The sequence below is a fragment of the Cladophialophora psammophila genome (assembly GCF_000585535.1).
Source record: "Cladophialophora psammophila CBS 110553 chromosome Unknown aczJe-supercont1.2, whole genome shotgun sequence".
Classification (NCBI taxonomy): Eukaryota; Fungi; Ascomycota; class Eurotiomycetes; order Chaetothyriales; family Herpotrichiellaceae; genus Cladophialophora; species Cladophialophora psammophila.
The window spans coordinates 206650-228319 of record NW_006912923.1 but is presented as its reverse complement, the minus strand read 5'-3'; the positions used below and the strand labels follow the sequence as shown (position 1 = coordinate 228319).

The 21670-nt window shown below is 53.1% G+C and overlaps 6 protein-coding genes across 6 annotated transcripts; 5 read left to right on the top strand and 1 right to left on the bottom strand.

Moving 5' to 3' along the window:
- Positions 1-157: 157 nt before the first annotated feature.
- On the top strand, positions 158-1738 carry A1O5_01398 (alcohol dehydrogenase; the record flags this gene model as incomplete). The annotated part of the gene is made up of 6 exons (XM_007742016.1): positions 158-305; positions 393-418; positions 476-515; positions 583-783; positions 848-1511; positions 1582-1738. The coding sequence occupies 6 exons, from the start codon at positions 158-160 to the stop codon at positions 1736-1738; spliced, it is 1236 nt and encodes a 411-aa protein (XP_007740206.1).
- Positions 1739-2929: 1191 nt separating this feature from the next.
- A1O5_01397 (uncharacterized protein) lies at positions 2930-5570 on the top strand (the record flags this gene model as incomplete). The annotated part of the gene is made up of 2 exons (XM_007742015.1): positions 2930-3099; positions 3149-5570. 2 exons carry the CDS (start codon positions 2930-2932, stop codon positions 5568-5570), a joined length of 2592 nt encoding a protein of 863 aa, XP_007740205.1.
- Positions 5571-7386: 1816 nt separating this feature from the next.
- Positions 7387-8730, top strand: A1O5_01396 (uncharacterized protein; the record flags this gene model as incomplete). Its single annotated transcript, XM_007742014.1, has 1 exon — positions 7387-8730. The coding sequence occupies one exon, from the start codon at positions 7387-7389 to the stop codon at positions 8728-8730; it is 1344 nt and encodes a 447-aa protein (XP_007740204.1).
- A 1018-nt stretch (positions 8731-9748) lies between these two features.
- Positions 9749-11062, top strand: A1O5_01395 (pre-mRNA-splicing factor prp46; the record flags this gene model as incomplete). The annotated part of the gene is made up of 1 exon (XM_007742013.1): positions 9749-11062. One exon carries the CDS (start codon positions 9749-9751, stop codon positions 11060-11062), a length of 1314 nt encoding a protein of 437 aa, XP_007740203.1.
- Positions 11063-16881: 5819 nt separating this feature from the next.
- A1O5_01394 (uncharacterized protein) lies at positions 16882-17837 on the top strand (the record flags this gene model as incomplete). The annotated part of the gene is made up of 2 exons (XM_007742012.1): positions 16882-17155; positions 17254-17837. The coding sequence occupies 2 exons, from the start codon at positions 16882-16884 to the stop codon at positions 17835-17837; spliced, it is 858 nt and encodes a 285-aa protein (XP_007740202.1).
- A 3197-nt stretch (positions 17838-21034) lies between these two features.
- A1O5_01393 (uncharacterized protein) lies at positions 21035-21343 on the bottom strand (the record flags this gene model as incomplete). The annotated part of the gene is made up of 1 exon (XM_007742011.1): positions 21035-21343. One exon carries the CDS (start codon positions 21341-21343, stop codon positions 21035-21037), a length of 309 nt encoding a protein of 102 aa, XP_007740201.1.
- Between the last annotated feature and the right edge of the window lie 327 nt (positions 21344-21670).

The following is a 21670-nucleotide window of genomic DNA, read 5'->3' as shown; positions in this document are numbered from 1 at the left end:
TGAGCCCTGGAAACGTGTTCGCTCCCTGTTTCTCCTTCTCTCCTACAACTAACGGTCCTCCAAACCACTCTTGGACTAGTCTTATTGCTTCCTGCCACGCCCAATCACGCTATCAGATTCCTACATAGGACAGCCAACGACCCAATAGTACTCTAGTATGTCCGCCACCGAAGTTCGAGTTGGTGGCTCAGGCGGGACCATGAAGGCCGTCAACTATCAAGGTGCCTTCAAGGTCAAGGTGGAGGATGTACCGAAGCCTGCGATCGAGCACCCCGATGATGTTATTGTCAAAGTGACTACTGCCGGTAAGCCTTGGAAGCCTCATCCTCGACGTCGCCTGGGGGGTCGGGAGAGGTCAATGACCGTAACTAATTGCATTGAAATGTGAATAGCCATTTGCGGATCCGACTTGCACATGGTAAGAGCACAACTCGTGAACGAGATGCAACACAGATGTTCCACTGACGCGAAATAGTACGAGGGACGTACTGGTGCTCAGCCTGGTATCACCTTTGGTATGTCGCCATTTTGGAGGGAAGATAGCTGCCAACAACACCCTTCGCTAACCCCTCAAACACTAAGGGCACGAGAACATGGGGATTGTGGATGAAGTCGGCTCTGGGGTCACCCTGCTGAAGAAAGGCGATCGAGTGGTGATGCCCTTCAACGTTGCGGACGGACGATGCCGCAATTGCGAGGAAGGAAAGACAGCCTTCTGCACCGGTGTCAACCCCGGCTTTGCGGGTGGTGCATACGGTTATGTGGCCATGGGACCCTATAGAGGTAAGAGGAGACTCGTGGCGTGATCTCAAAGGCAATGTCGGTTGGTGTCTGACAAGAATCATAGGCGGGCAAGCTCAATACATTCGCATTCCGTATGCGGACTTCAATGCTTTGATATTGCCACCTGGGACAGAGCACGAGCAGGATTTCATTCTCCTAGCCGACATCTTCCCAACTGGATGGCACGGGGTATCGCTCAGCGGGTTCAAGCCCGGGGAGAGTATTGGCGTCTGGGGCGCCGGGCCTGTCGGGCTGATGGCGGCGTACTCGGCTTCATTGAGAGGGGCAAGCCGTGTCTACGTCGTCGACAGAGTGCCCGAGCGGTTGGCAGCTGCGGAGAAGATCGGATGTATACCCATTGACTTCAGCAAAGGCGATGCTGTGGGCCAGATCCTCGAGAAGAACGGCGGTATGTTGGATCGAGCGGTGGATGCTGTCGGGTACCAGGCGGTGGATACTGGTGGCAAGAAGGAGCAGCCGAATATTGTGTTGGAGAACATGATCCGGGCGACTAGACCATGTGGTGGATTGGGGATCCCGGGTCTTTATGTGCCCACGGATCCGGGGGCACCTGATGAGGCCAGTGGGAAGGGGATGATCAGCATGAGCTTCGGCAAGTTGTTTGAAAAGGCGAGTCCAAAGATGAAGTCGTGCCGGCAATGCAACGAGGAGGCTCTGGTGCTAACCATGGCTTCTAGGGCCTTTCCCTCGCTACCGGTCAATGCAATGTCAAGCAATACAACAGGTGAGAATGATCATCATGTTCTGTTCTCAGCCTGAGACTACTAACTGCGACAGGTATCTGCGTGATCTCATCATCGCAGGAAAGGCGAAACCTTCATTTGTGGTCAGTCACGAGATTGGCATCGACGATGCGGAGATGGCGTACGACAAGTTCGACAAGAGGATTGATGGTTATACCAAGGTCCTGATCCACCCCAATGGGCCATTGTGAGCAATGAATGGGGCTCGATTTGATTGCCCCTTTCCCCGGGGGGGCTCAAAGGATATTCGTAGGTCAAAAATGAATGAAAAATCATGTCCATCTGGGCCAATCTGCCACATTTTCCCCCACACTCTTTCTTTTTCCGCGGAGTATCTACAATACGAGGTAGAGCCTCACCACAATGTCTGTATTCCGTGCGGCTACTCGGTACTGGGTACTGTGCGCCCTTGCTAAAGGGGCCAGAAACAGTAAGTACTTCGGTCTCCTAATCAAGAATTAAAAAGGGGTGAATAGACTGAGTGGGTCTGCCATCCCATTGGCTCCTGCTAGTCTTGACAACATTGGTGTTTCAACCTTGAGTCTCCCTCCCATCTCCCGCCATCATTCATTCATCTCTCATTTCCCGAACATCGCTTCCACGATGCTGCTTCATCCTGCTCCAGGTGTTGATCGCCGGTCAGCGGCCGCAATCGCTGTCCCTCGTCGTAATGGCCCGATGACCGAATTGCACTTGAGGCTCTGGTCAGGAGTTGGGATGAAGCACGCGACCTTGACCATGATCACACCCGAGGTAGGACGCTGGTTCCTGCGAAACTTTCTTCATGGCCCCTTCCGACCCCCTCAAAGCGAGTCTGCCGATAGACAGAGTTTGTCATTGGTGGTCTGTGTACCCAGTACCTGCGCCCTTTGCATTGTCCACCCGTCCCTTGGTCCAGGTACCTGGCCGAGCTGGGTTTTACCTAGCGCAGCCACAGACGCCGATCGGCAGCATGGCTAATCTCTAACATCAATCACGTTTGGACGAATTCAACCCAATGGTTTTCTAGTTCCTGAAAAAGTCTATCACAGGAAGTCACTCGTATCTCACGTATTGCATGGATAGAGAGGTATTGATCCCACATGCAGGACGTGTCTCATGCAGGAACTTGGCAGGTCGATTTCTTTATGAGTACTGGGTACACGGAACTACTCCCTATTCTGCCCTACATTTGATGGTATATGGGCTCTCCGCTGTGATTTTTATCCTTCTTCCTCTTGTGAGGTCACTCTTTTGATGTTGTGCCACTCCTTTTGCGTTTTGGATAGGCCTCTGTCGTGAAGAGGTAGGAATCGTGGCAACCCGTAACGCCTCTTGCAGGCTGGTCTGAACAACACCCTCAATATCCGCTCAACACCCGACGGGCCACCCATTTTTTCACCATGATCTCTCTCACTATCGGTTATGTGTCTGGTATTATTGCCGCGGTGATTTTCATTCTTCAATTCGTGTTTCCCAATGCCCTCATCCTCGTGCTAGTGGGTTTTCTCAAAAATGACCATACGGCGGTGACCTGGTCTGTGGTTGAGCGCAGCCTGCTGAGTTCCCTGTGGTAAATCCATTATGTCCTTAGTGCAAAAGCCTTTTCCTGATGGCAACAGGCCGACGCTCCTCAAGACAGAGGCTGCCGCAAGTCGAGGGGTAGATACCAAGATCAGGCTCCTGACTTGGTTGCGGCCATTGGCTCTCGGGCTTGTCTCTGTCGCCGCGATTGTCACGCCCTTGGGACTTTACGACGACATTGTACCTTCCACGACGCCCCAATCTGTCGCCTTCACGTATATTGCAGACTCCAGTCCGATGGGATACGGAACGCCTCCACGGAGCCAACTCGGCTTTAGTCGAATTTGCGGAAACTTCCTCCCCGTGCAATGTCCCGGCACGACGAGCGCCATCACGTACAGTGGCAACGATACATTCATGGAGGCTAATATCACAAACGATGATTACGACACGAGGATCCCCAAGGTCCTTGCCGAACTCTACCAGAGCGGTCTAGCTCAGCAGCCGCAAACGGTCTCAAGCTTCTTCGATATTGAATCACGGTATTACTCGTTCATGTACCAAGATGGGGTCGCACATGGAGCAAAGTATATTGTGGACGCATTCCGCTACTTGTCCAGTATGGTATTGGACAACGCCATTGAGCCGGTGGAGGGTCTGGTCGTCGACACGGTTGCCGGCGGGGTCGGCTTCCGCAATCATACGGTCCCTGTCAGCGTTCAGCTGGGTGCCGAATGGACAGAGGATCTACTCTGGATTGAGCCCGAGACGGCGTGCGTCGACACAAACATCTCGGTCGAGTTCAAAATACCCTATAGCGGCATCGCCAGCAGTGATCTAGCCAACATGTCGCTCGTCGACAATGGGGGCTTCGCGAACCTGGTCCAGGAATACCCGTACGTCAACGTGACAGACTCCCAGACTCATCCAAACTTGCAGGGGCGAGCCTACAAAGCTGCATGGTTGGTGAACGTGTATACAATGCTGGTCATGAACCTGACCAGGCCGAATCCCGATTCCTTTGGTTATCTGAAATCCAAGGTTGGCGACAAATATCCAGTCACGACATATCAGACGACGGGAGCGAAGCTCAATGGGATCTATGTCACCAATCTCTGGTCATCCCTGCTGGACCCAGAGGCCTACTTGTCCAATTACACCTTGGCCGACGCGCCATCCGCCAACTATTCCAACCCATTTGGGCTCACCTCTTCGAACTATAGCGACATTTCATTGCTCTGCTCGGGGGCAGGAGGCGCTGATCTTGCGAATCTCACCAATGTTCATGTCGAGTGTGGCTTGGTCTTTGGAGCCGCGCAGCGTCGTGACGGGACGATAACCCTTGTCCAGGAGCCTGAAACCTGGTGGACACAGAAGGTGTACAGCTGTGCTACTGCAATGAAAGCGAGTATCAAAGAGGTCCGATTCCGATACAACGCGACGCAGACGACCGGCAACACGCTCAAGGCCTTGTCTATTGTTAATGTCAGCGACACGTCGTACCCAGACAAGGAGTCGATGCCTCTCTGGGGCGTTGAATCGCCTGGTTACACGATGAACGACATTCATCAGCTATGGGGACTGATCTCGCCGGAGCTTGAGCACTCGGTCAATTTGTCCACAGTGCGGGCTCCTCAATTGTACCTACCAGGATATGGTGGTTTGGGTGTTCTATCGACCGTGCCGGGATATGAGAACCTACCAGGAGCAGATGGGCCAGCCGATGCCCTGGCAGGAGTGTACCAGTCCGGCGGTGACGACTGGGCAGACTACTCTGGAGACACCAACATGGCCATGTACGCGCGATGGCGAGATCTTTCAGGGTCAGCAGCGACCGTGGCAAAGATCCCCAACCTCGTGTGGACGGATATCGCTGCGAACATGCTGGTGGGCACGCGCAACTGGAACTCTGGCAATGGGCTGCCCGCCAACCTTCAGAAACGGGATGATGATGGGACAAGCGGTGGCGGCAGCGACCAGGCCCTCGTGCCTGTGACTGTCTATCAGCAGCGCATTCGCTATCACTGGCCATTTGCCATCCCGGCATTCCTGGCGCTGGCGTTGTTCCTCGCGGTGCTTTTGGCTGCCTTCATCTCTGTTCTGTCTGGAAGGGGCCTCCCAGCACGAGTGCGACATTATCTATTTCATTTGTCGTCAGGGCGCATGTTGGGGGACATTCAATATGCTGGAGAATGCGACAAGTTGGCACCAACAAATGAATGGCTCGCACGTGTGGGTGGCAGGCGTAGCGATTTGCACGCCTGTGCCAGTCATAAGGCTAGCGATGTTAGCGGCAGTATCGGTATTGGGGCCCCAACCTCACCGTTCCTCGGGCAGCAGTATTATCACATGGCCAGCCGCATGACTGGCGGCATGACTGATGAGAAGCAGCAGAGGATGGTGACTGAGACGACCGAACTGCGGCATCTCACCGTGGCAGGGTCAGGTCATGGGCCCAATACGGGATATGTAAAGCTCAGTGAAAACGAACAGCCGGGATGGCGGTCACCCGGCCTCTAAAAAGAAAATATCTGGGGGAGGGGAGGGGGGGGGCGTCAGGCTGATTGAAGCTGCAAGGCTCCTCTTTCCGACTGGCGCGGGCGGGCAGCTAGGAGAATTTCCACGCTCCAAGAGCAGGTGGTCGAATTTCGGCGAGGGGCCGGTAGGGGAATGACGAGTCTAGCCAGTAGGTGGCTTCAAGGTGCCTTGTAGCCAGTACCCAGTACAGTCTACCCAGTACTACTCGGCACTCGGGGGCATGAGGCCGAGACGACGTCCACAACCTTCACCAAAAAGGGCCCAAGAGGAAACAGGATCAAAAACCGCTGTGGCGGTGACAGTGATAGGCCAGCAGGCTAAGAGGGGTGTGGGAAAAGAGAAGACGGAGGGTTAGATGGGAGGTCCCCTAGAGGTGATGGGTGGTGGATGGTCACCTTGGCATGAGTTTGATAGCTTGGTCCGGCTGGTGAGCACCAGGTTTAACCAGTGTCAACGAGTGTAACACGGGCTGGAGGGATTGGCCGCTGGACCATTGATGAGCAGCCGATCTCAGTAAGGACTGGTCCCTCCTTACTCTCCCTAATGGTAAGCCAGCCACCCCAAAACGAAGTTAATCTTGTGTTCTATCTCAGATGCTATGTATGTATGTAGGTATACCTTAGCAGTACGAGGTACGAGGTACTTAGGGACTCCAATGGGGAGGCCCAGCCGAGCCCATGTGCGAGGGACGACGACGAGCTGGACGAGCTGGACGAGCCGGACGAGCTTTTCACTAACCAAGTGACTGCGCCTCTGATGCGATGAGAGTGACACTCTGCTTCGTACACTCTTTCTATATTCTGCCCCCCCCCCCCCCCCTCATCTCGCATAACTATTTGCCTCTTCCTCCGTCTATCGTTGAGCCTGTTTATTATAAGTCATTCCTTACTCACTCCGTCTCGTCCCGTGTCGTGCGCGTCGTGTTGTCGTGTCGGGTCGCTAGACAAAGACCTGCAGCGATTAAAACATCCAGCATTCCTACCACTCGACAATCTTCCTTTGTTCTTGTCCTTCGACCATACCTCACCGACTGTCCGCCTCTCCACATACCTCATCTTCTCACCACCACCTAAGTCATCGTCATCTCCGAAAGTTACGGTCCTCCCAACCCGCCTTCCCCCTCCTCCAAGCTTCTCCCCCTTTGTCAACTCGCAGTCCAACAAGTCACCGTCCCCGTCTCTGTCTCTGTCTCTGTCGCTGTCACTATCACCATCACCATCACCATCACCATCACCGTTGTCATTGCTCGCTGAGCTCAGCAACCTTCTGCCCGTCATGCAATAGGAAAACCACTGCCCACACCCCCCAAAAAACATTCATCCACCTGTCGGTTGGCGGTGAAGCTTTTTCTTTCGGTTATCCCTCGAATAGAGAAGAGCGGGCCTGGAACCGAGACCAACTGCGCTGCGCCGTCTCGCCCGTCTGTCCCCATCACGCCGCCAAGTGTATCCCAAACCCACCGCTTTCGGCATCCCAGAGCCTTGTAGCCCCGGCCTTCCACACCACCACAACCACCCATCCCCAGAAGCATGCTTCAACATTCGTCCTCTGCCATCCGGCCCTTCCGCAACGACACAAGTTCATCCTCCACCGACGAATCATCACTCAATTCCGAGCGTGTACCTTTTTTGACGCAGGAACAGACCTTTATTAACTGCCCCGATCTCGAAGATGGCTCTTTCTCAGATCCCGCCGGCGCTGCTGCCGCCGTCAGACCCGATTCCCTCAAAGGGCCCACAGCCACCCGTCTTGAAACCTCGACTTCTATCGATCATCGTAGCTCCAATTTCTTGTCCAGATGGCGCTGGACAGAGACCCTTCCAGTCTGGAACCATTTGTGGGGTGGGCGTCGCACGGTGGGGCACAACGGGCACGTTGTCGAAAGAGGCTCATTACACAAATCCATCCCGACCACACCGCTCAGGAGAGTACTCCGCCTCCTGGCCCTGACGCTGATGCTATTGTAAGAAAGAAAACTGCGTGCCCGCCTTCTTTCCCACCTGCGCCTGCTGACATCGAGTACAGAGGAATCCTCGAGTTCATTGCACTGGCATGCGGCCTTTTCCTGTCCTTCTTTCCCGACGATGCAGACGACGAATTTGACGCATGGAACCCTTCCCGGCGCACCTCCCGCGAAACGGGACATTGGCCAACCGATTTCTCCGCCGACATTCATCCCGTGGCCTGCCACTCGCACAATGACTACTGGCGGAAAGAACCCCTGTTTTCGGCTCTCAAGGCTGGCTGCACAGGAGTCGAGGCCGATGTGTGGCTATACGACCAGGATTTATACGTCGGACATTCCACAGCCTCCCTGACACCGGAACGAACGCTCCGCAGCTTGTACATCAACCCATTGCTGAAAATTCTAGACCAACAAAATCCTCATACATCCTTTCATCCCTCGCGGGACAACCCCCGAAATGGCGTCTTCGACACAAAACCCTCTCAGTCCCTGGTCCTTTTGATAGATTTTAAGAACGAGGGCCATAGGGTCTGGCCCCATGTCTCTGCACAGCTCCAACCTCTGCGAGAGAGGAAGTTCCTCAGTTACTTCAACGGCACCAGCTTTGTCGAGGGTCCCATTACTGTTGTGGTCACAGGCAATGCACCCTGGGACGAGGTTGTGGCAAACTCAACATATCGCGACTTGTTCTTTGACGCACCTCTTGGCTTGATGGGAAAGTTAGCTGACGATAGCGACGCTCCTGAGCCTGCCAAGGACACGCAAGGCGGTGCGCTAGATATGCGCTGGAGTCAAAACCAAGGTCAAGGCCGTTCTGGTGCTGCGCCTGCAGATCCCACAATCTACTCCCAAGCCAATTCTTACTACGCCTCTGTCTCTTTCAATTCGGCCATTGGTTGGCCCTGGCGTGGCACCCTTTCTCGTCGTCAGCTCGAAATGATGCGCAAGCAGATCGCTGGAGCTCACGCACGCGGACTCAAAGTCAGGTACTGGAGCGTGCCCAGCTGGCCGAGAGGAATGAGAAATTATCTCTGGCGGACCATGGTGAAAGAAGGGGTGGATTATTTGAATGTTGACGATTTGAAATCAGCCACCTCGGGTGATTGGAATTGGAACAAGAAAGGTCCGTGGTTCAGTGGGCCGTGGAAGTTTTGGCCATCCAAGACCGCTGCATAGATTATCAAACGGATAGGACACGAAAAACAACGCCATGATTGGAAGGATTGAAGACGAATATTTCCCACTAGATGCGACCAAATGAGACTCCGCACACAAAGACGAGATGATGGAGAGGGGAGCTTTGGTCGAGATTGGCCCTACGAGCTAGAGGCCCCAAAACTACGACCAGGGTTTCACGGACATACAGCCGCCATTGGATGAGCCGAGCAAGGCGTTTATGGGAAAAGGGACGGGATTCTGCATTTTGTTACTGCCAGGGACATGAGCAGCGTTATGATACCCAAGCTTTGGAGCATAAATCGGTTACAGAATGAGTTACAATATAACCATGCTGGGCTTCAGGTGCGAGTGGCTGTCATGCTTACCAGGTACATCTCCATGCTTGTCAGCGTCTTCATTCAGCCGATCCAGCCACGTCGACGCCTTCTAGCCCCCTGCTCGCTCTCTATAGTCGCTAATGCCCCGGTTGACTGTTGCTCCGCGAGGATCCCGACGACGACTTAAAAGATCTCGTCTCTCTCTGCTGCTTGCTTTTGTTCTAGACGTTCTCCTCACTTTGCATTCAATATCGCCGTTACCTGTCTCATGTTACTCTGATTTTGCACTGCATTTACTCCCAACGCATTCTTCGACATACGATCCCCATGAACTCGGTACTGGCTCCTCGCTGATCGCGATGGGCATGGTAGTCGAAGCTTTATTTCCATGGTATTAAGACGTGAAGCTCGCTACGGATTAATCCAATAATATAGGTCGCAATGTTAGCACAAGTATTTGGTCGTTTTCTTCTGTCAGCATCAACTGGAACTTTCCTCAGCCTTGTGCATATTCCTCAGCCTTGTGCATATTCCTCAGCCTTGTGCATATTCCTCAGCCTCGTTGCCTTGTAGCCTCATCGGATGCACGTGAAAGGCTCCGCTCTTCAGGCTTGGCGAGTTTGCGACATCTGCCATCTCGAAGTTCGTGATTCGACCATCCTTTCACTTTCTCGTTACCGACTGTGAGTACAGCGAACATGGCGGCTGCAGCACAGTCGCTCTCGGAGCGGACGCGATTGCTCTTCGGGAGCTCTTATGGCGAAGCGATTGATCCATCGACACTCCCCATTTCCTCCTCCTTCAAGAGGAAGGTCGAATACGAAAGTGTCCGCGAACTACCCAAGGCACTGGCCGAGAAGCAGGCAAAGGCAACGGCTGCGCGAGGACCCAAAAGACCCAAGATGGCAACGGGGAACAATCAGATGGCGTTGGTAAAGAGCGAGGCGAAACCGGACTCACAAGGGCCATCATCGCAAAGTAACGGTATCGGGAGCAGTCTGATCCGCAGACCAAACATGCAACAGCCTCGACCCGACTGGCATGCGCCGTGGAAATTGATGAGAGTCATATCCGGACACCTCGGCTGGGTGCGCGCATTGGCGGTGGAACCAGGCAATGAGTGGTTTGCATCTGGAGCAGGAGACAGGACGATAAAAATCTGGGATCTGGCCACGGGCCAACTCCGCTTGACATTGACGGGTCATATCTCCACGGTTCGTGGACTGGCGGTGTCGCCGCGCCATCCATACCTTTTCTCCTGCGGGGAGGACAAGATGGTGAAATGCTGGGACCTGGAAACCAACAAAGTCATCCGCCACTATCACGGCCATTTGTCCGGCGTCTACACCCTTTCACTACATCCGACGCTCGACGTGCTGGTCACTGGTGGGAGAGACGGCGTCGCTCGTGTATGGGACATGCGCACGCGCTCCAACATTCATGTGCTGTCTGGTCACAAGGGCACCGTCTCGGATGTGAAATGCCAGGAAGCGGATCCTCAAGTTATCACATCGAGTCTCGACGCCACCGTGCGACTATGGGACCTCGCTGCGGGCAAAACCATGGGCGTACTCACACATCATAAGAAAGGCGTCAGGGCGCTGGCTATCCACCCGAAGGAATTCACATTCGCATCTGCGTCAGCCGGTTCGATAAAACAGTGGAAATGTCCCGAGGGTGCATTCATGCAGAATTTCGAGGGCCACAACGCAATCATCAACACTCTGGCCGTGAATGAAGATAATGTGCTCTTCAGTGGGGGCGATAATGGTAGTGTTTGCTTCTGGGACTGGAAGACAGGACATCGGTTCCAGAGTACCGAGTCCCTGGCGCAGCCGGGGTCATTGGATGCCGAGGCGGGTATTATGAGCAGTACATTTGATCAGACAGGGCTGCGGTTGATCATGGGAGAGGCTGATAAGACGATCAAGATTTGGAGACCAGATCCCGAGGCCACGCCGGAGACCCATCCATTGGACTGGAAGCCGACATTGGGCCGGGTAAAATACTGAAGACGTCAGCACTGTTGCTTCGTGCCTGGTGGCTGTTATGGCGGAAATGGATCGCATCGGATGGTATCTTGCATTGAGCGACGGCGTTCGAGGCGCGGTTTTGGAGGAGGGCGATTAGGAGGGCTCTTAGGAGGCCTCTCTGATCACAAGGGTCGGAATTTTAGAAAAGTTTTTGTCGCATGGGAAAATGAATACCTTCTGTTGGTTTCAAGAGGAAGTCAAGGTTGATACCCAAGAAAAGTGATCATCTAGAAGTTGTCTTGGGAGCTCTTGCGGTGGTCAGCGCCCTGCAATGTGCACTGCTGTGGCGTGGCTCGAGGAAGACTATACAATGATATGGTATGATCAATGGCATATACCACTTCGACAATGTGTCACACCAACTCCATTCTCTCATCTCTCATCCCCGTATGTCCGCGAGGGACTTCGGTTGCAGAGTTACACGAGCCCCTATTGTGCGGGGTGTGAGCGTTTGGACCGGATCTGATCGGTCAGTTTGACAAGGCTGACCGCCCCTTTGCCTTGTTTCGTAGCGAATTTTTCAATTGGATTTTCTTCGACAATAATGTAAGTATAAGCAACCGCACGCACATCAGGACACATGTAAGATGCTGTATGTCTCAGATTCTCTCATAGCCACCCACCCGTATGCGTGTCCAGTTTCGACCCACGGATACAAAAGAACCAGATCCCGCGCAAGGTGACGGCCACCCCCCCCCCCCCCCTTTCTCATATCAACAAAAAAAGCTTTGAAGCGCACATTGTATGATTTCTCGTCACTATCGAGACTCTCCATGACCAAGAACGCAATGGCTTGCGATCGCCTCATTACTATAGCTACTGTTTTGCAGTCATCAATGCCAAACGACGAGTGTTACCCCGCATTTCATGGAACATGTGGAAGCAAGAGAGAATAATGCTGAGGCTCGACTTGGCTGCTCTGACGGGGAGGCTATGCCTCGACAGAATACCTGATTAAGACGGGTCTATTGTGACTCAGGCCATGAAAACCACAGGCCATCGAACTGTCTGGCAGCTTAGGGCTAGATCAAAAGCCTGAATTACCGAGTTGCCCATCTTCATCAACCACCACACCACACAGCAGACCTCGTTTGCTCCTCTCACGCCAGCTATTGCGCCTGCCGCATCAGTTTGTCTGCTGGCCACCCTGATGGGTTTGGGTTTGCTGAGCCTGAGCCTGAGCCTGCGCCTGCTCAGTTTGTTGTCGTTGCCGTTGTCGTTGCCGCTGTCGTTGCCGGCGAGCTATTTTCCTTTGCCCCATTGCCCCAAACTCGGCGTCTTGTCGCCTATTCTCCTCTTCGATTTCCCTGACCGCTCTCGCACCCTCTGCCTCCAGAATTCGTCGTATCATTTCTTTTTCTTCTGAATCATGCTGTTATTGATCGTGTTCATGACACGTGTCAAACTGAGTGACTTACCTCTAGTCTCCAGCATCGATATGGCTGCCATATGTATGCCTGGGACATGTGGTGTCCAGCAACTTTCCTTTCCGGTCATGACAGCAACCATTTCACTGCCTTCTAGTACACAGAAAGCGAAAGGGTATGTGATCTTGTCTCTGATGAGACTCAATTCGACTCTAGCGCACCAGGACTTGTGACGGCATGAATGAGCATCGTCGAGTGGCGGGGAAGTCAAATCCAACCGGAAGCTTGTGAAAAGGGCAGAAGTGATGGTGCAGCAAGGGGCATTTTCGTCCTGCACCACCGGCAGGGGCAAATGCTTCCTTTCCCCTCCAGGACGTGCATAGACTTTCAAGATGGGCTCGTTGGGAAGTCCACTGGAGCTAATGGGGGGGAGGTTGGCGACCATTCTGGAAAACGATCTGTGAACGAGTTGAGATTGGAGCCCTTGAAACACGAAATCGAATTATGAAAGAAGGAAAAGAGTGGCGACTCCAACACAGGACACTGCCTCACATTATATACCCAAGGTTCTCTCGTCAGGCTCTGCCTTCTGTTCGAAGGTGGGTGAGCCAGCGTCAGTACTCCTTCCACAATGCAACCATTCAGCGAACATCCTAAGTCAATTCGGGTTACACAGCAGCAGGCGCGACAGGATTCGGGGACACGTAGGCACGTGTCCTGAACAACGACCTTAGGCATCAGTGAGCTGTTCAAAGCGGTCAACTATCGTCGTCCATTCACCATCATCAGCCCTTGTCGTCGTTCCCTCTTGAGGGGGGGCCCGTTCTGCAGCCGGGTTTGAGAGACGAGAATGTAGGCAAACATTGTCGGTGAGCAGTGTTTTGAATGAAACTTTATTGGGTTTTCTTTTTTTCTGATGGTGTACTGAACAAGAAAGCAGCCGCAAGTGACCCCTGCGAATACATGAAGAATGAGGCAGAAGTGATGCCCATGGTCCAACGATCACAGCTTATGAGGCAATATCCTCCTTGACCGGTCAGCTTTCGCGTCACTTCAACCGTTTTTCTTTCAATTCAGAACCAGTAGCACCCCGAATTTCTTTGCGTTTTCGAAGTCCATATAAGCATCAACATAAGGGAGGCGGTGGTCTTCCAGCAGATACATCTCGATACGTTGAGGTTCGTGCGGTCTATCAAGCATAAAAAGATCAAGGCACACGAATTGGTCGCTGAATACTGGCCACCCGTTGAACGTCAAGAGTATCTTCGGTTGACTCAGTCTATGGATTCGTGCGTTGCCTCGCTTTGCGATCGACAAACGGGCCACCATGGCTTTAGCCCCCGAATCTATACAGGCGTTGAAAGCACAGTCGCGTCCCTGGTGTCCGATGTAGAAAAGCGGTAGCTCAGGACCGATCTCCTGGAGGTTCCTGCCAAGGCTTCGGGACCCAGGGGACAACGATTCCTCAGCATTATCGTCTGCTGCGGACATAGGGATGGATGGAAACCCAGGTTCCCGTATGCCACGTGTCTGCATGTGTGGGGCAATAAGGTACGAAAGGTCTGGAGGTACATGTGTCAAGGCTGACCGTGAAGTCCTCGTGTAGGTGTAGTTTTCGCAGATTTCCAGATTGGACACGTCGTTCGCGATCAGCGAGTCTGCGGGATTTCGATGGTGCTCATTGCTAACGGTTCCTTCCATACTTCCATCTGAGGAATATTTGCGCTCTTCATACACGTCAATTTGCTGAATAAATTCCCCAGATTGATGTATTTGCTCAACCATTCGCGAGAGAGCTCTATTATCATCATTTGTGGTCCTAATAACAACACGAAACGTGCGGGTATTTTCAACTTGTCCGCAGGCTGGTACCTCTTGCTGGATCGTTCGCATATCTCGACTGAGCCCGTCGTGAGACATCAGGGAGATTGTATGGCGAACGCCACTTATTCTTCCTTTGTGTGTGAATGCTCTTTGAATTGGCTAACAATGTCGTTGCGTGCACGCCGTGGACCTCGACGCGAGTGTATGCAGGAGAGCCCGTTGTTTCCGGCCCTTCTCTCACAAAAGGGACAGCTCGGGTGTCGTGGATCAAAACGAGAGAGGTATATCGAAAGGCTTGGCCGACTGAACCTGGAATTCTTCGCGGTGTAGGTCACGCTGAAGGGGAAGGAGCAGCAAAACGAGGGTATCGGGCACAGGCAGACACTGAAGAAATCGATTTCAAAATCAAGGATTATGGCGACGAGAAGGCGTCGCTAAAAAGAGCAAAGAGAGTCCGCAGAAGGTCAGAAAAGACGGTGAAGAAAGATGCCAGAATTGGCTCGTTGAACAGTCAACACGCAGCCAATGTGGCAGAAAAAAAAGGGGGGGGGGAGACCGGAAGAGCCTCGCTGAGCAGATCAACGACTGACGCGTGGATGAGAACAGGTCGCCACTGCAGCTGAATTGCAGATGCCGGCTCGGCGACGTCGACGGGGTGGCTTCTCCGGGCCCTAAAACTGCACGAAGGAGAAACAGGTAGAAACAACTCTGATGTGTCTCCCCGTCTCATGCAGTTGGGCGCAGAGCCATCAGAAGAATGCCCTCACCCACAGCCGGGCTCCCTATTCAAAACCATGGCACAGGCTCGAGCCATGGCAGATTTCCCGTATGCATGGCTCCGGCCTACACTGAGGGAAGATGGAACCACCGCCAGAGTCGGTGTCTCATATCTGAACAAGCAGGTACTGTCCGTGGCATGTCTCGAGAATCATTTGAAGTATCTTTGTGCTGATCTGCAAGACTTGCTCTGTGACGGCACGCAACAAGCCCCAGCTTGATGCCATACTTACGACTTAGGGCTTAGGGCTTAGGGCTCCCTGAATGGGGCCCATCAACCCCAAAGGTTCTGGGTCCCGGAAGCCGCGTCGACGGTTGCTGTTTAGCGTGAGGTTAGCCAGCTGGGGCCGTAACCAGGCGGTGATGACAGGACATAGTACCTCGTACATACTCAGTACTTTCCCTACCTGTGAAATTGTCCACTCAAGCAGAGTCGACGTCGATTGCCTGAGGATGGACATCCAACCAACCGGTACCTGCATCCGACGCAAGAAAGGTGTAATGTCGAGGATAGCATTTGAACAAAACCTTGACGGGCTTGTTGGCCGTTGTCGAGTGCAACCAACTTCTTCGTGCGAAAACGGACTCGGGAGGGCGAGTTTGGAGAAGACTGGAGGACAAAATTATACGACAGGACGTTGCCGCCAGGGACGGGCCTTTGCATCATACCAATGGGCTGATCCGGCGCTGTGCAACTCGGCAATCTGTTTTGCCGTGGTCGGTGGCCATTTTTGCACATGTGTACCCAGTACTGGGTATGTTGTTTTCTCGTTTCTCAGTGTGCGTCACGTGAGCTTGACCCGAATCAGGTGCGTTTCCTTTCCGCCGAGACGCATAAAAATCAAAACCCAAAAGGTCAACAGTCAAGAGGAGAAGGCACATATACGTACCGCCGACCAGAGGTTGATTGGCTCTGCTTATCATGTCAATGTCGAGCTGTTCCGATCAAAATGAAGGATGCAATCCCCCTTTTCTACCTTCGTGCCGGAACGTGAGCATCATCCACACCAAGCTTCGAGGTGTTAAGCGGAGATGACCCCCAATTATTAGCAGCTAGCGCTCTCGCGTGGGCGTTTCGGGGAGTTGTTTTTTTTGGAGAGCAGTGTCGTCTGAGGTCATACGTATCGCCGACTTGACAAAAAGGGAAGGAGAGGTATGTGCCCGGAGAGCGCGGCAAACAGATATTGGTGCCAGTCACCCCAGGGAGTGGAGAGCAGCGAAAGTTGAGCAGGGATAGGGACGGGATAGGGGAAGCTTTCGTCTTATTTATACTACCCAGTCCATCTGCTCTGCAACTTTGGATAAGCAGGCCAGCCAACCCTGACAGCTCAGCTGTGGCGTTGTTCTTGTTCAATCGCGATTCACGCTTCATATTGGCCCTATCAATGGCGCCTTCTCATCTGCACCTCCTCCAATCTGCAACAACTGATCAATGGCATTCGCTGTGACATGCAGCTATGCAGCTATGCAGCTATGCAGCTATGCAGCCTTCATCTGCACGAGCTAGGGCTTTGATGCGAACACATGTTCCAAGCAGCATCCCAGCGGGAAATGTCACTTGACGCTGCTTGTGCTGCTGCATCCCACCCTTGCTTGGCCGCCGACGACTCTTCGCTCCTGCCAGCCGCTCCCTCCCTCTCTGTCTAGAAATCGATCTCGGGCAGCGTCTGCATCTCGTCAGGCAGCAACCTGGAGCCAGCACAGAAAGCAATGAGGCTGTGACTGCCAGCGGCGCATAGTTGTACCCTATATGATGGCGCTCCTCGTCGCTGACCGCCTTCTCGCCGCCCAAGTCCTCCCAAGCCTGTCTGTTCGGCGCTGCACTCCAATATGCAAGGATACGACTATCTGTGTTCGGATATGGTCAAATATCCAGAACTGGCCATCTTTCGCAAATTCAAAATCCTGAACTACCGTGCGCTGCTATTCTTGCAAGCCGAACTGACGCACAAAGAGGGCCGGCTCCTCGCTGCGATCCGAGCAGATCGAAATTCCGGCGACCCTGAAAGGAGTCAGTTTGCCTTCAATTTCGAGGCCATGCTCCAATCCAGGAGCGATATCGAGGGGGCAAGAGTACAACGGAAGCTGATGCGGGAGATTTGCCGTCTGGCCAGAGACTACAGCACGTGGTGGACCTCTTCCAATATACCTCGTTCTTACTTTTGGTCTCGGCTGACTTTTGGCTGTTCGTTTCTTGAAAAGATGAATTACTCCTCCAAAATCGCGAACTCGACGACCTGCCTCAGGTCCACAAACCCAGTCTCGCGTGCCTCCGAGCGGCTCAGGTGAGTATTCCGGACAGACGACTGTTTCTGCGCGGCCGCGAGCTCCATACGTGGAGCAAGAGAAAGGAATACGACCTCACATCCCTGACGGACCAGAAGGAGGGCAGAGACCCGCTCTCCTCGTGGCTCGAGTGGTTCATCACCAACGTCTTCCACAAGTACTACGGCTCTGGACATTACGACCCGGACCCCGTGGACGAGGACTGGGCGCCTGCCGTCCCGACCAAGCTGGTCCAGTACCCGCAGAGACACATCTCGCGGAGCGTCACGGCTGTGACGACGATCGTGGCGCCGGTCCTGCCCACCGTGTCGGCCTCGGCCCTGTTTTTCATCGACAGCGAGCTCACGCGGCTGGGCATCATTGTGCTGGTGAGCTTCCTCTTCAGCATCGCGCTGGCGTGCGTCGGCGTCCCGCGCAGGATCGACTCCTTCGTCGCCACTGCCACCTTCACCGCAGTCTTGATTGTCTTTATCGGCAATAACTCGAGCTGCGCGTGCTAAGAGGGGGAATGACCGTGGACCTGGACCTAGACTGGGCAGGGACCGCGCCCGTTTAAGAGACAGACAGAGACAGAGACAGAGACAGAGAAAAAGAGGAAAGACTGATTCGTCAGCTCAGTTCGGGTCATATTACCTTTGGCTGCCCTGGAGACGACGTCAGCGTGCGTGCGTCCTGTACTACGCTACCATGTGCATATGCACGTACATCGATCTCTACCTGACCTCCAGGTTCTAGCAAAGCTCTTCGACATACTTTCGGTCTTTATAGTATTTTGTATTACTTTCTAAGAAAATAGAGGATGATGATGGTTACAAGTACCTCTAGCTATTGTTTCTTTCATTTCCTTCGGATCTCAATCCACAATTCCTTTCTCTGCCGGGGTTGTTGGCCGCCTACGTATTACGTTCATGCACATCTATATATATAGACACACGATTCCGGAAAATCTCCCACCCGCTTCCCGTGACTCCAAGCTCCAGCTATGTCTTCCTTCAGCCTTCTGTCCCTGCTTTCTTACATGGTAGTGAATGTGTAGCTGAGATGACCATTCAAGAGTCTCCTTCCGAGAGCGAGAAAGCGAAAGAGGACTGCTTCCTTCTCCGTGTGCCCCAGACACATTCGCTAGATGCAGATGCAAATGCGAGAACAGAAACCCACTGTATCACGCTGCTGCTGTTGGTTGGCACTTCCTCTCACGCGTGACTCGTCATGGATTCTGTTTCTAGGCTCCCCCCTCTCTATGGGACCATGGCGAATTATTGGAGCGTCCGCGCGCATGGGGAGGGAGTGGACAAGGGGAAGGAATACCCCAAGAGGTGTCTGCGGAGAGAGCCTTCACCTAGACTCAGGGGTCAGGACACCTTAGGTATTACCAAGCCTGAGTCGGCGTCACAGGCGCCTCGTGGAAGCCACACTGCTTGGGCGATTATTGCGGCGACAAGTTTCCATATGGGATGGCAGGAGTGGTCATTTGTATCATGTCTCCAGAGTCCAGAAACCGACACGTGGTAGGCTTGTTGCTCGAAAACGAGCCTTTGCCGCTACCAGGGCGAAGGTGAGAAGAAGAAAGAAAAAGCGCCATGAGTTCGTGAGATCAGGTTCCTATGTAATACGTTTAGAAATTGGTGTTTGTCCTTCGGCAAGACTCTGACCATGGCTAAAGGGTTAGTCAAAGAGAGAAAAAGAAAAAAAAAAGATGGATCCTTTGGAATTGGCATGAGCACGGTTCCACGGTCAAACAATGAGTCTCTCTTACCTATGGTAGCTCTTGTGCGCGGACTTACATATGCGGGCTCCAGGGAGCAAGTAAACGGGCAGCCGCCAGACGCTACCGGACCACGGGCTCGAGAGCAAGACAGACAGGGCTTTTCAAGGACGCACGACAGGGGACGGCGCCGTATATCATCAATCTTGAGATCTCATTCCGGACCAAAGAAGAAATAGCCCTTCTGCTCGCGCTTTTCTCGTCGCTGTAACTACCTGCCCTGTTGGTCTGAAGATTCATGGGGCAGGGTCTTCAGTTTTTGTGGGCCGCAGCGACACAAGGCTGACAACCCCTGGAAAGTTACAGCCCTGTCGACATGACGCTGAAGTGAAGAGCTTCCTCTTGTTTAATGCACACACATAAACAGGCCTTGTGAAGCTGGTAGACATGCTCCGCAGGATCTCTATCTATTATTGTTCCAATCATTCCTACCAATCTTCACTCCTGTAACGCACGTGACCGAGAAACACTCGACGTGGCTTATTAGCCTCCTTTTCACTCTCTCACCGCCATGTTTTATCCTTTTCCCAGGTGCGTATACGTACCCCACTGAGAGAGAGCAACACTATGGAAAACATACAAGAATTTGGTAATTCTCCATGTGACCTTGCCACTGGCATTCCGAGGTCTAGCCAAGGGCCCCTTGTCCTTTCCTCCAGCAAGGGTCAGGGCGTGCCTTCATGGAGGATAAAAGGATCGCGTCTGCCCATGCCGCCTCAAGAAGTGTGTTGCTGCGTCGAGGAGCTTCCTCTTATCTCCTTGTCCTTTTCACGTCTCTGTTCGTCTTTCTTCCTGCTTTTCTCCTTCTCTCTGTTCTTGGCCCTTTGTTTCGCTTCTGCCTTGCTGCGATTTTGATCTATGAAAGGTGATTAACCCTGCGCAGGACGCCAGACAAAACTCTGTAAGTTGCGCCTACCTTTGTTGTTCTCATCACCCTGATTTGCAATTGGGAAGACTGCGGACTGCGTGCCGTCTGGTATCAGAGATCTGTTCAGAACCACGCCCCGGTTCTCGTCCTCGACGATGCAGAAATCCTCTTGGCCGCCAATGTGACCGATCTCCGATTGAAAGCTCAAATTAATCGTGCCAAGACAGCTACCGGGCAACCCTGGATGAGAGTGTTCTTCTGGGTCCGGTATCTTTTGCTGCTGAACGACTTCTCGCAATGTCTGAAGATCGATTCTGGGGCGAGGTATGCTACGATCTATCGATGCAAGCAGCCATATCCATAGCCCTGGTTTCGCGACGTCATTTAGGATTCTAATCGGCTCGCGACTCTCACCCACTTCCTGGTGTTGTTCGCCCTCGACTTTGGGCATACTGATGCAATCTGCTGCCGACGTTTTCGATGTATTCGTGATGGAACTATCTAAATTGCTTTACAAGAAGAATGGGGTGGTATAAGAGGTTACTGTCCAGCCTGAGAAAAGGAAATCGCTGCCTCTTCTACTGCAACTGCTCGCAAACAAGGATCCTCCTGAACGGGGCAACCAGAACAGGGCTTCTATGAACAGATCCATCCAGTGGAAGTGTGAAGAGGATTGAGGCGGCACAGCAGCAAGTCCTGTGCAGCAACAACGGGTATTAGAGCCCCTTCATACGTGCCTAACATCACCAGGTCTACTTACACAGCCACGACAACACCGAACAGGAGAGGCTATTGAGCTCAGCCAGAAGGACGGGCAGTCCCACACCGTTCGCCCGTGCTCTCTGAACCAGAAGTGGCGGCCAATAAAGATCTTCTTTCTGCGAAGAGACTCATACACAGGAATATCGGTGAAGGCTCTCGAATTATATTCTATCGATAATATGTACGCTCCTGATTTGTACAGCAGACCAGACGCCCTGTTCGATGTGCTCTCTTGCCACGTCACTGATCCAGACAATCACCAAGACAGAACGGTACCCTCCATCAGCACACATGATCATACCCTACACCGGTCGCGGCATGGCCCTCTCGCATTCCATGCATCGAGGTCGATGAAGATGCTTGAGCTCCATAGTCAGGCCCACACCTAGAAGGGCCTGGTGCCCACCCAGGTCATGCACAAGATGGAACACAACCCATCGTTCCTTGGAATTGCAACGGAGCGAGAACTTGATCCGAACAGTTCCTAAAGAGAGAGTCGGCTTCTCCCCAATGCCTTTCAACATAGTGCCACTGTTTTGGTCAACGGTACCGCACCCCAGCAACTCTGCCCTTTCTAGAGTCATCACGTTGAGGTCAGCGCCGGTGTCCATTGTTGCGAAAAAGGCAATCACGTCGCCGTCAAGCTTCCACACAAGTATCTCGATCCTCCTGTAAGAAGCCGCCAGGGGGTCAATGCACGCCCTGTGTGGCTCTCGCACAGGGAAGACGGCTGCCACACTCTTGGAATAGTCGCTCTCTTCGCCTTGGCTTCGTGGTTGGTCATCATCCTTCGAGCGGCAGGAGCGATTTCTGAAGTCTAGACCGAAATTTACGGTCGCAAGCTTTGGATGACAGGGAGGAGTGTGACGATTGGCATGAATATTTCGCCTCGCAGCCTTGTGAAACTTTCCATCACTACGGGCGCTACAACAGCTAGC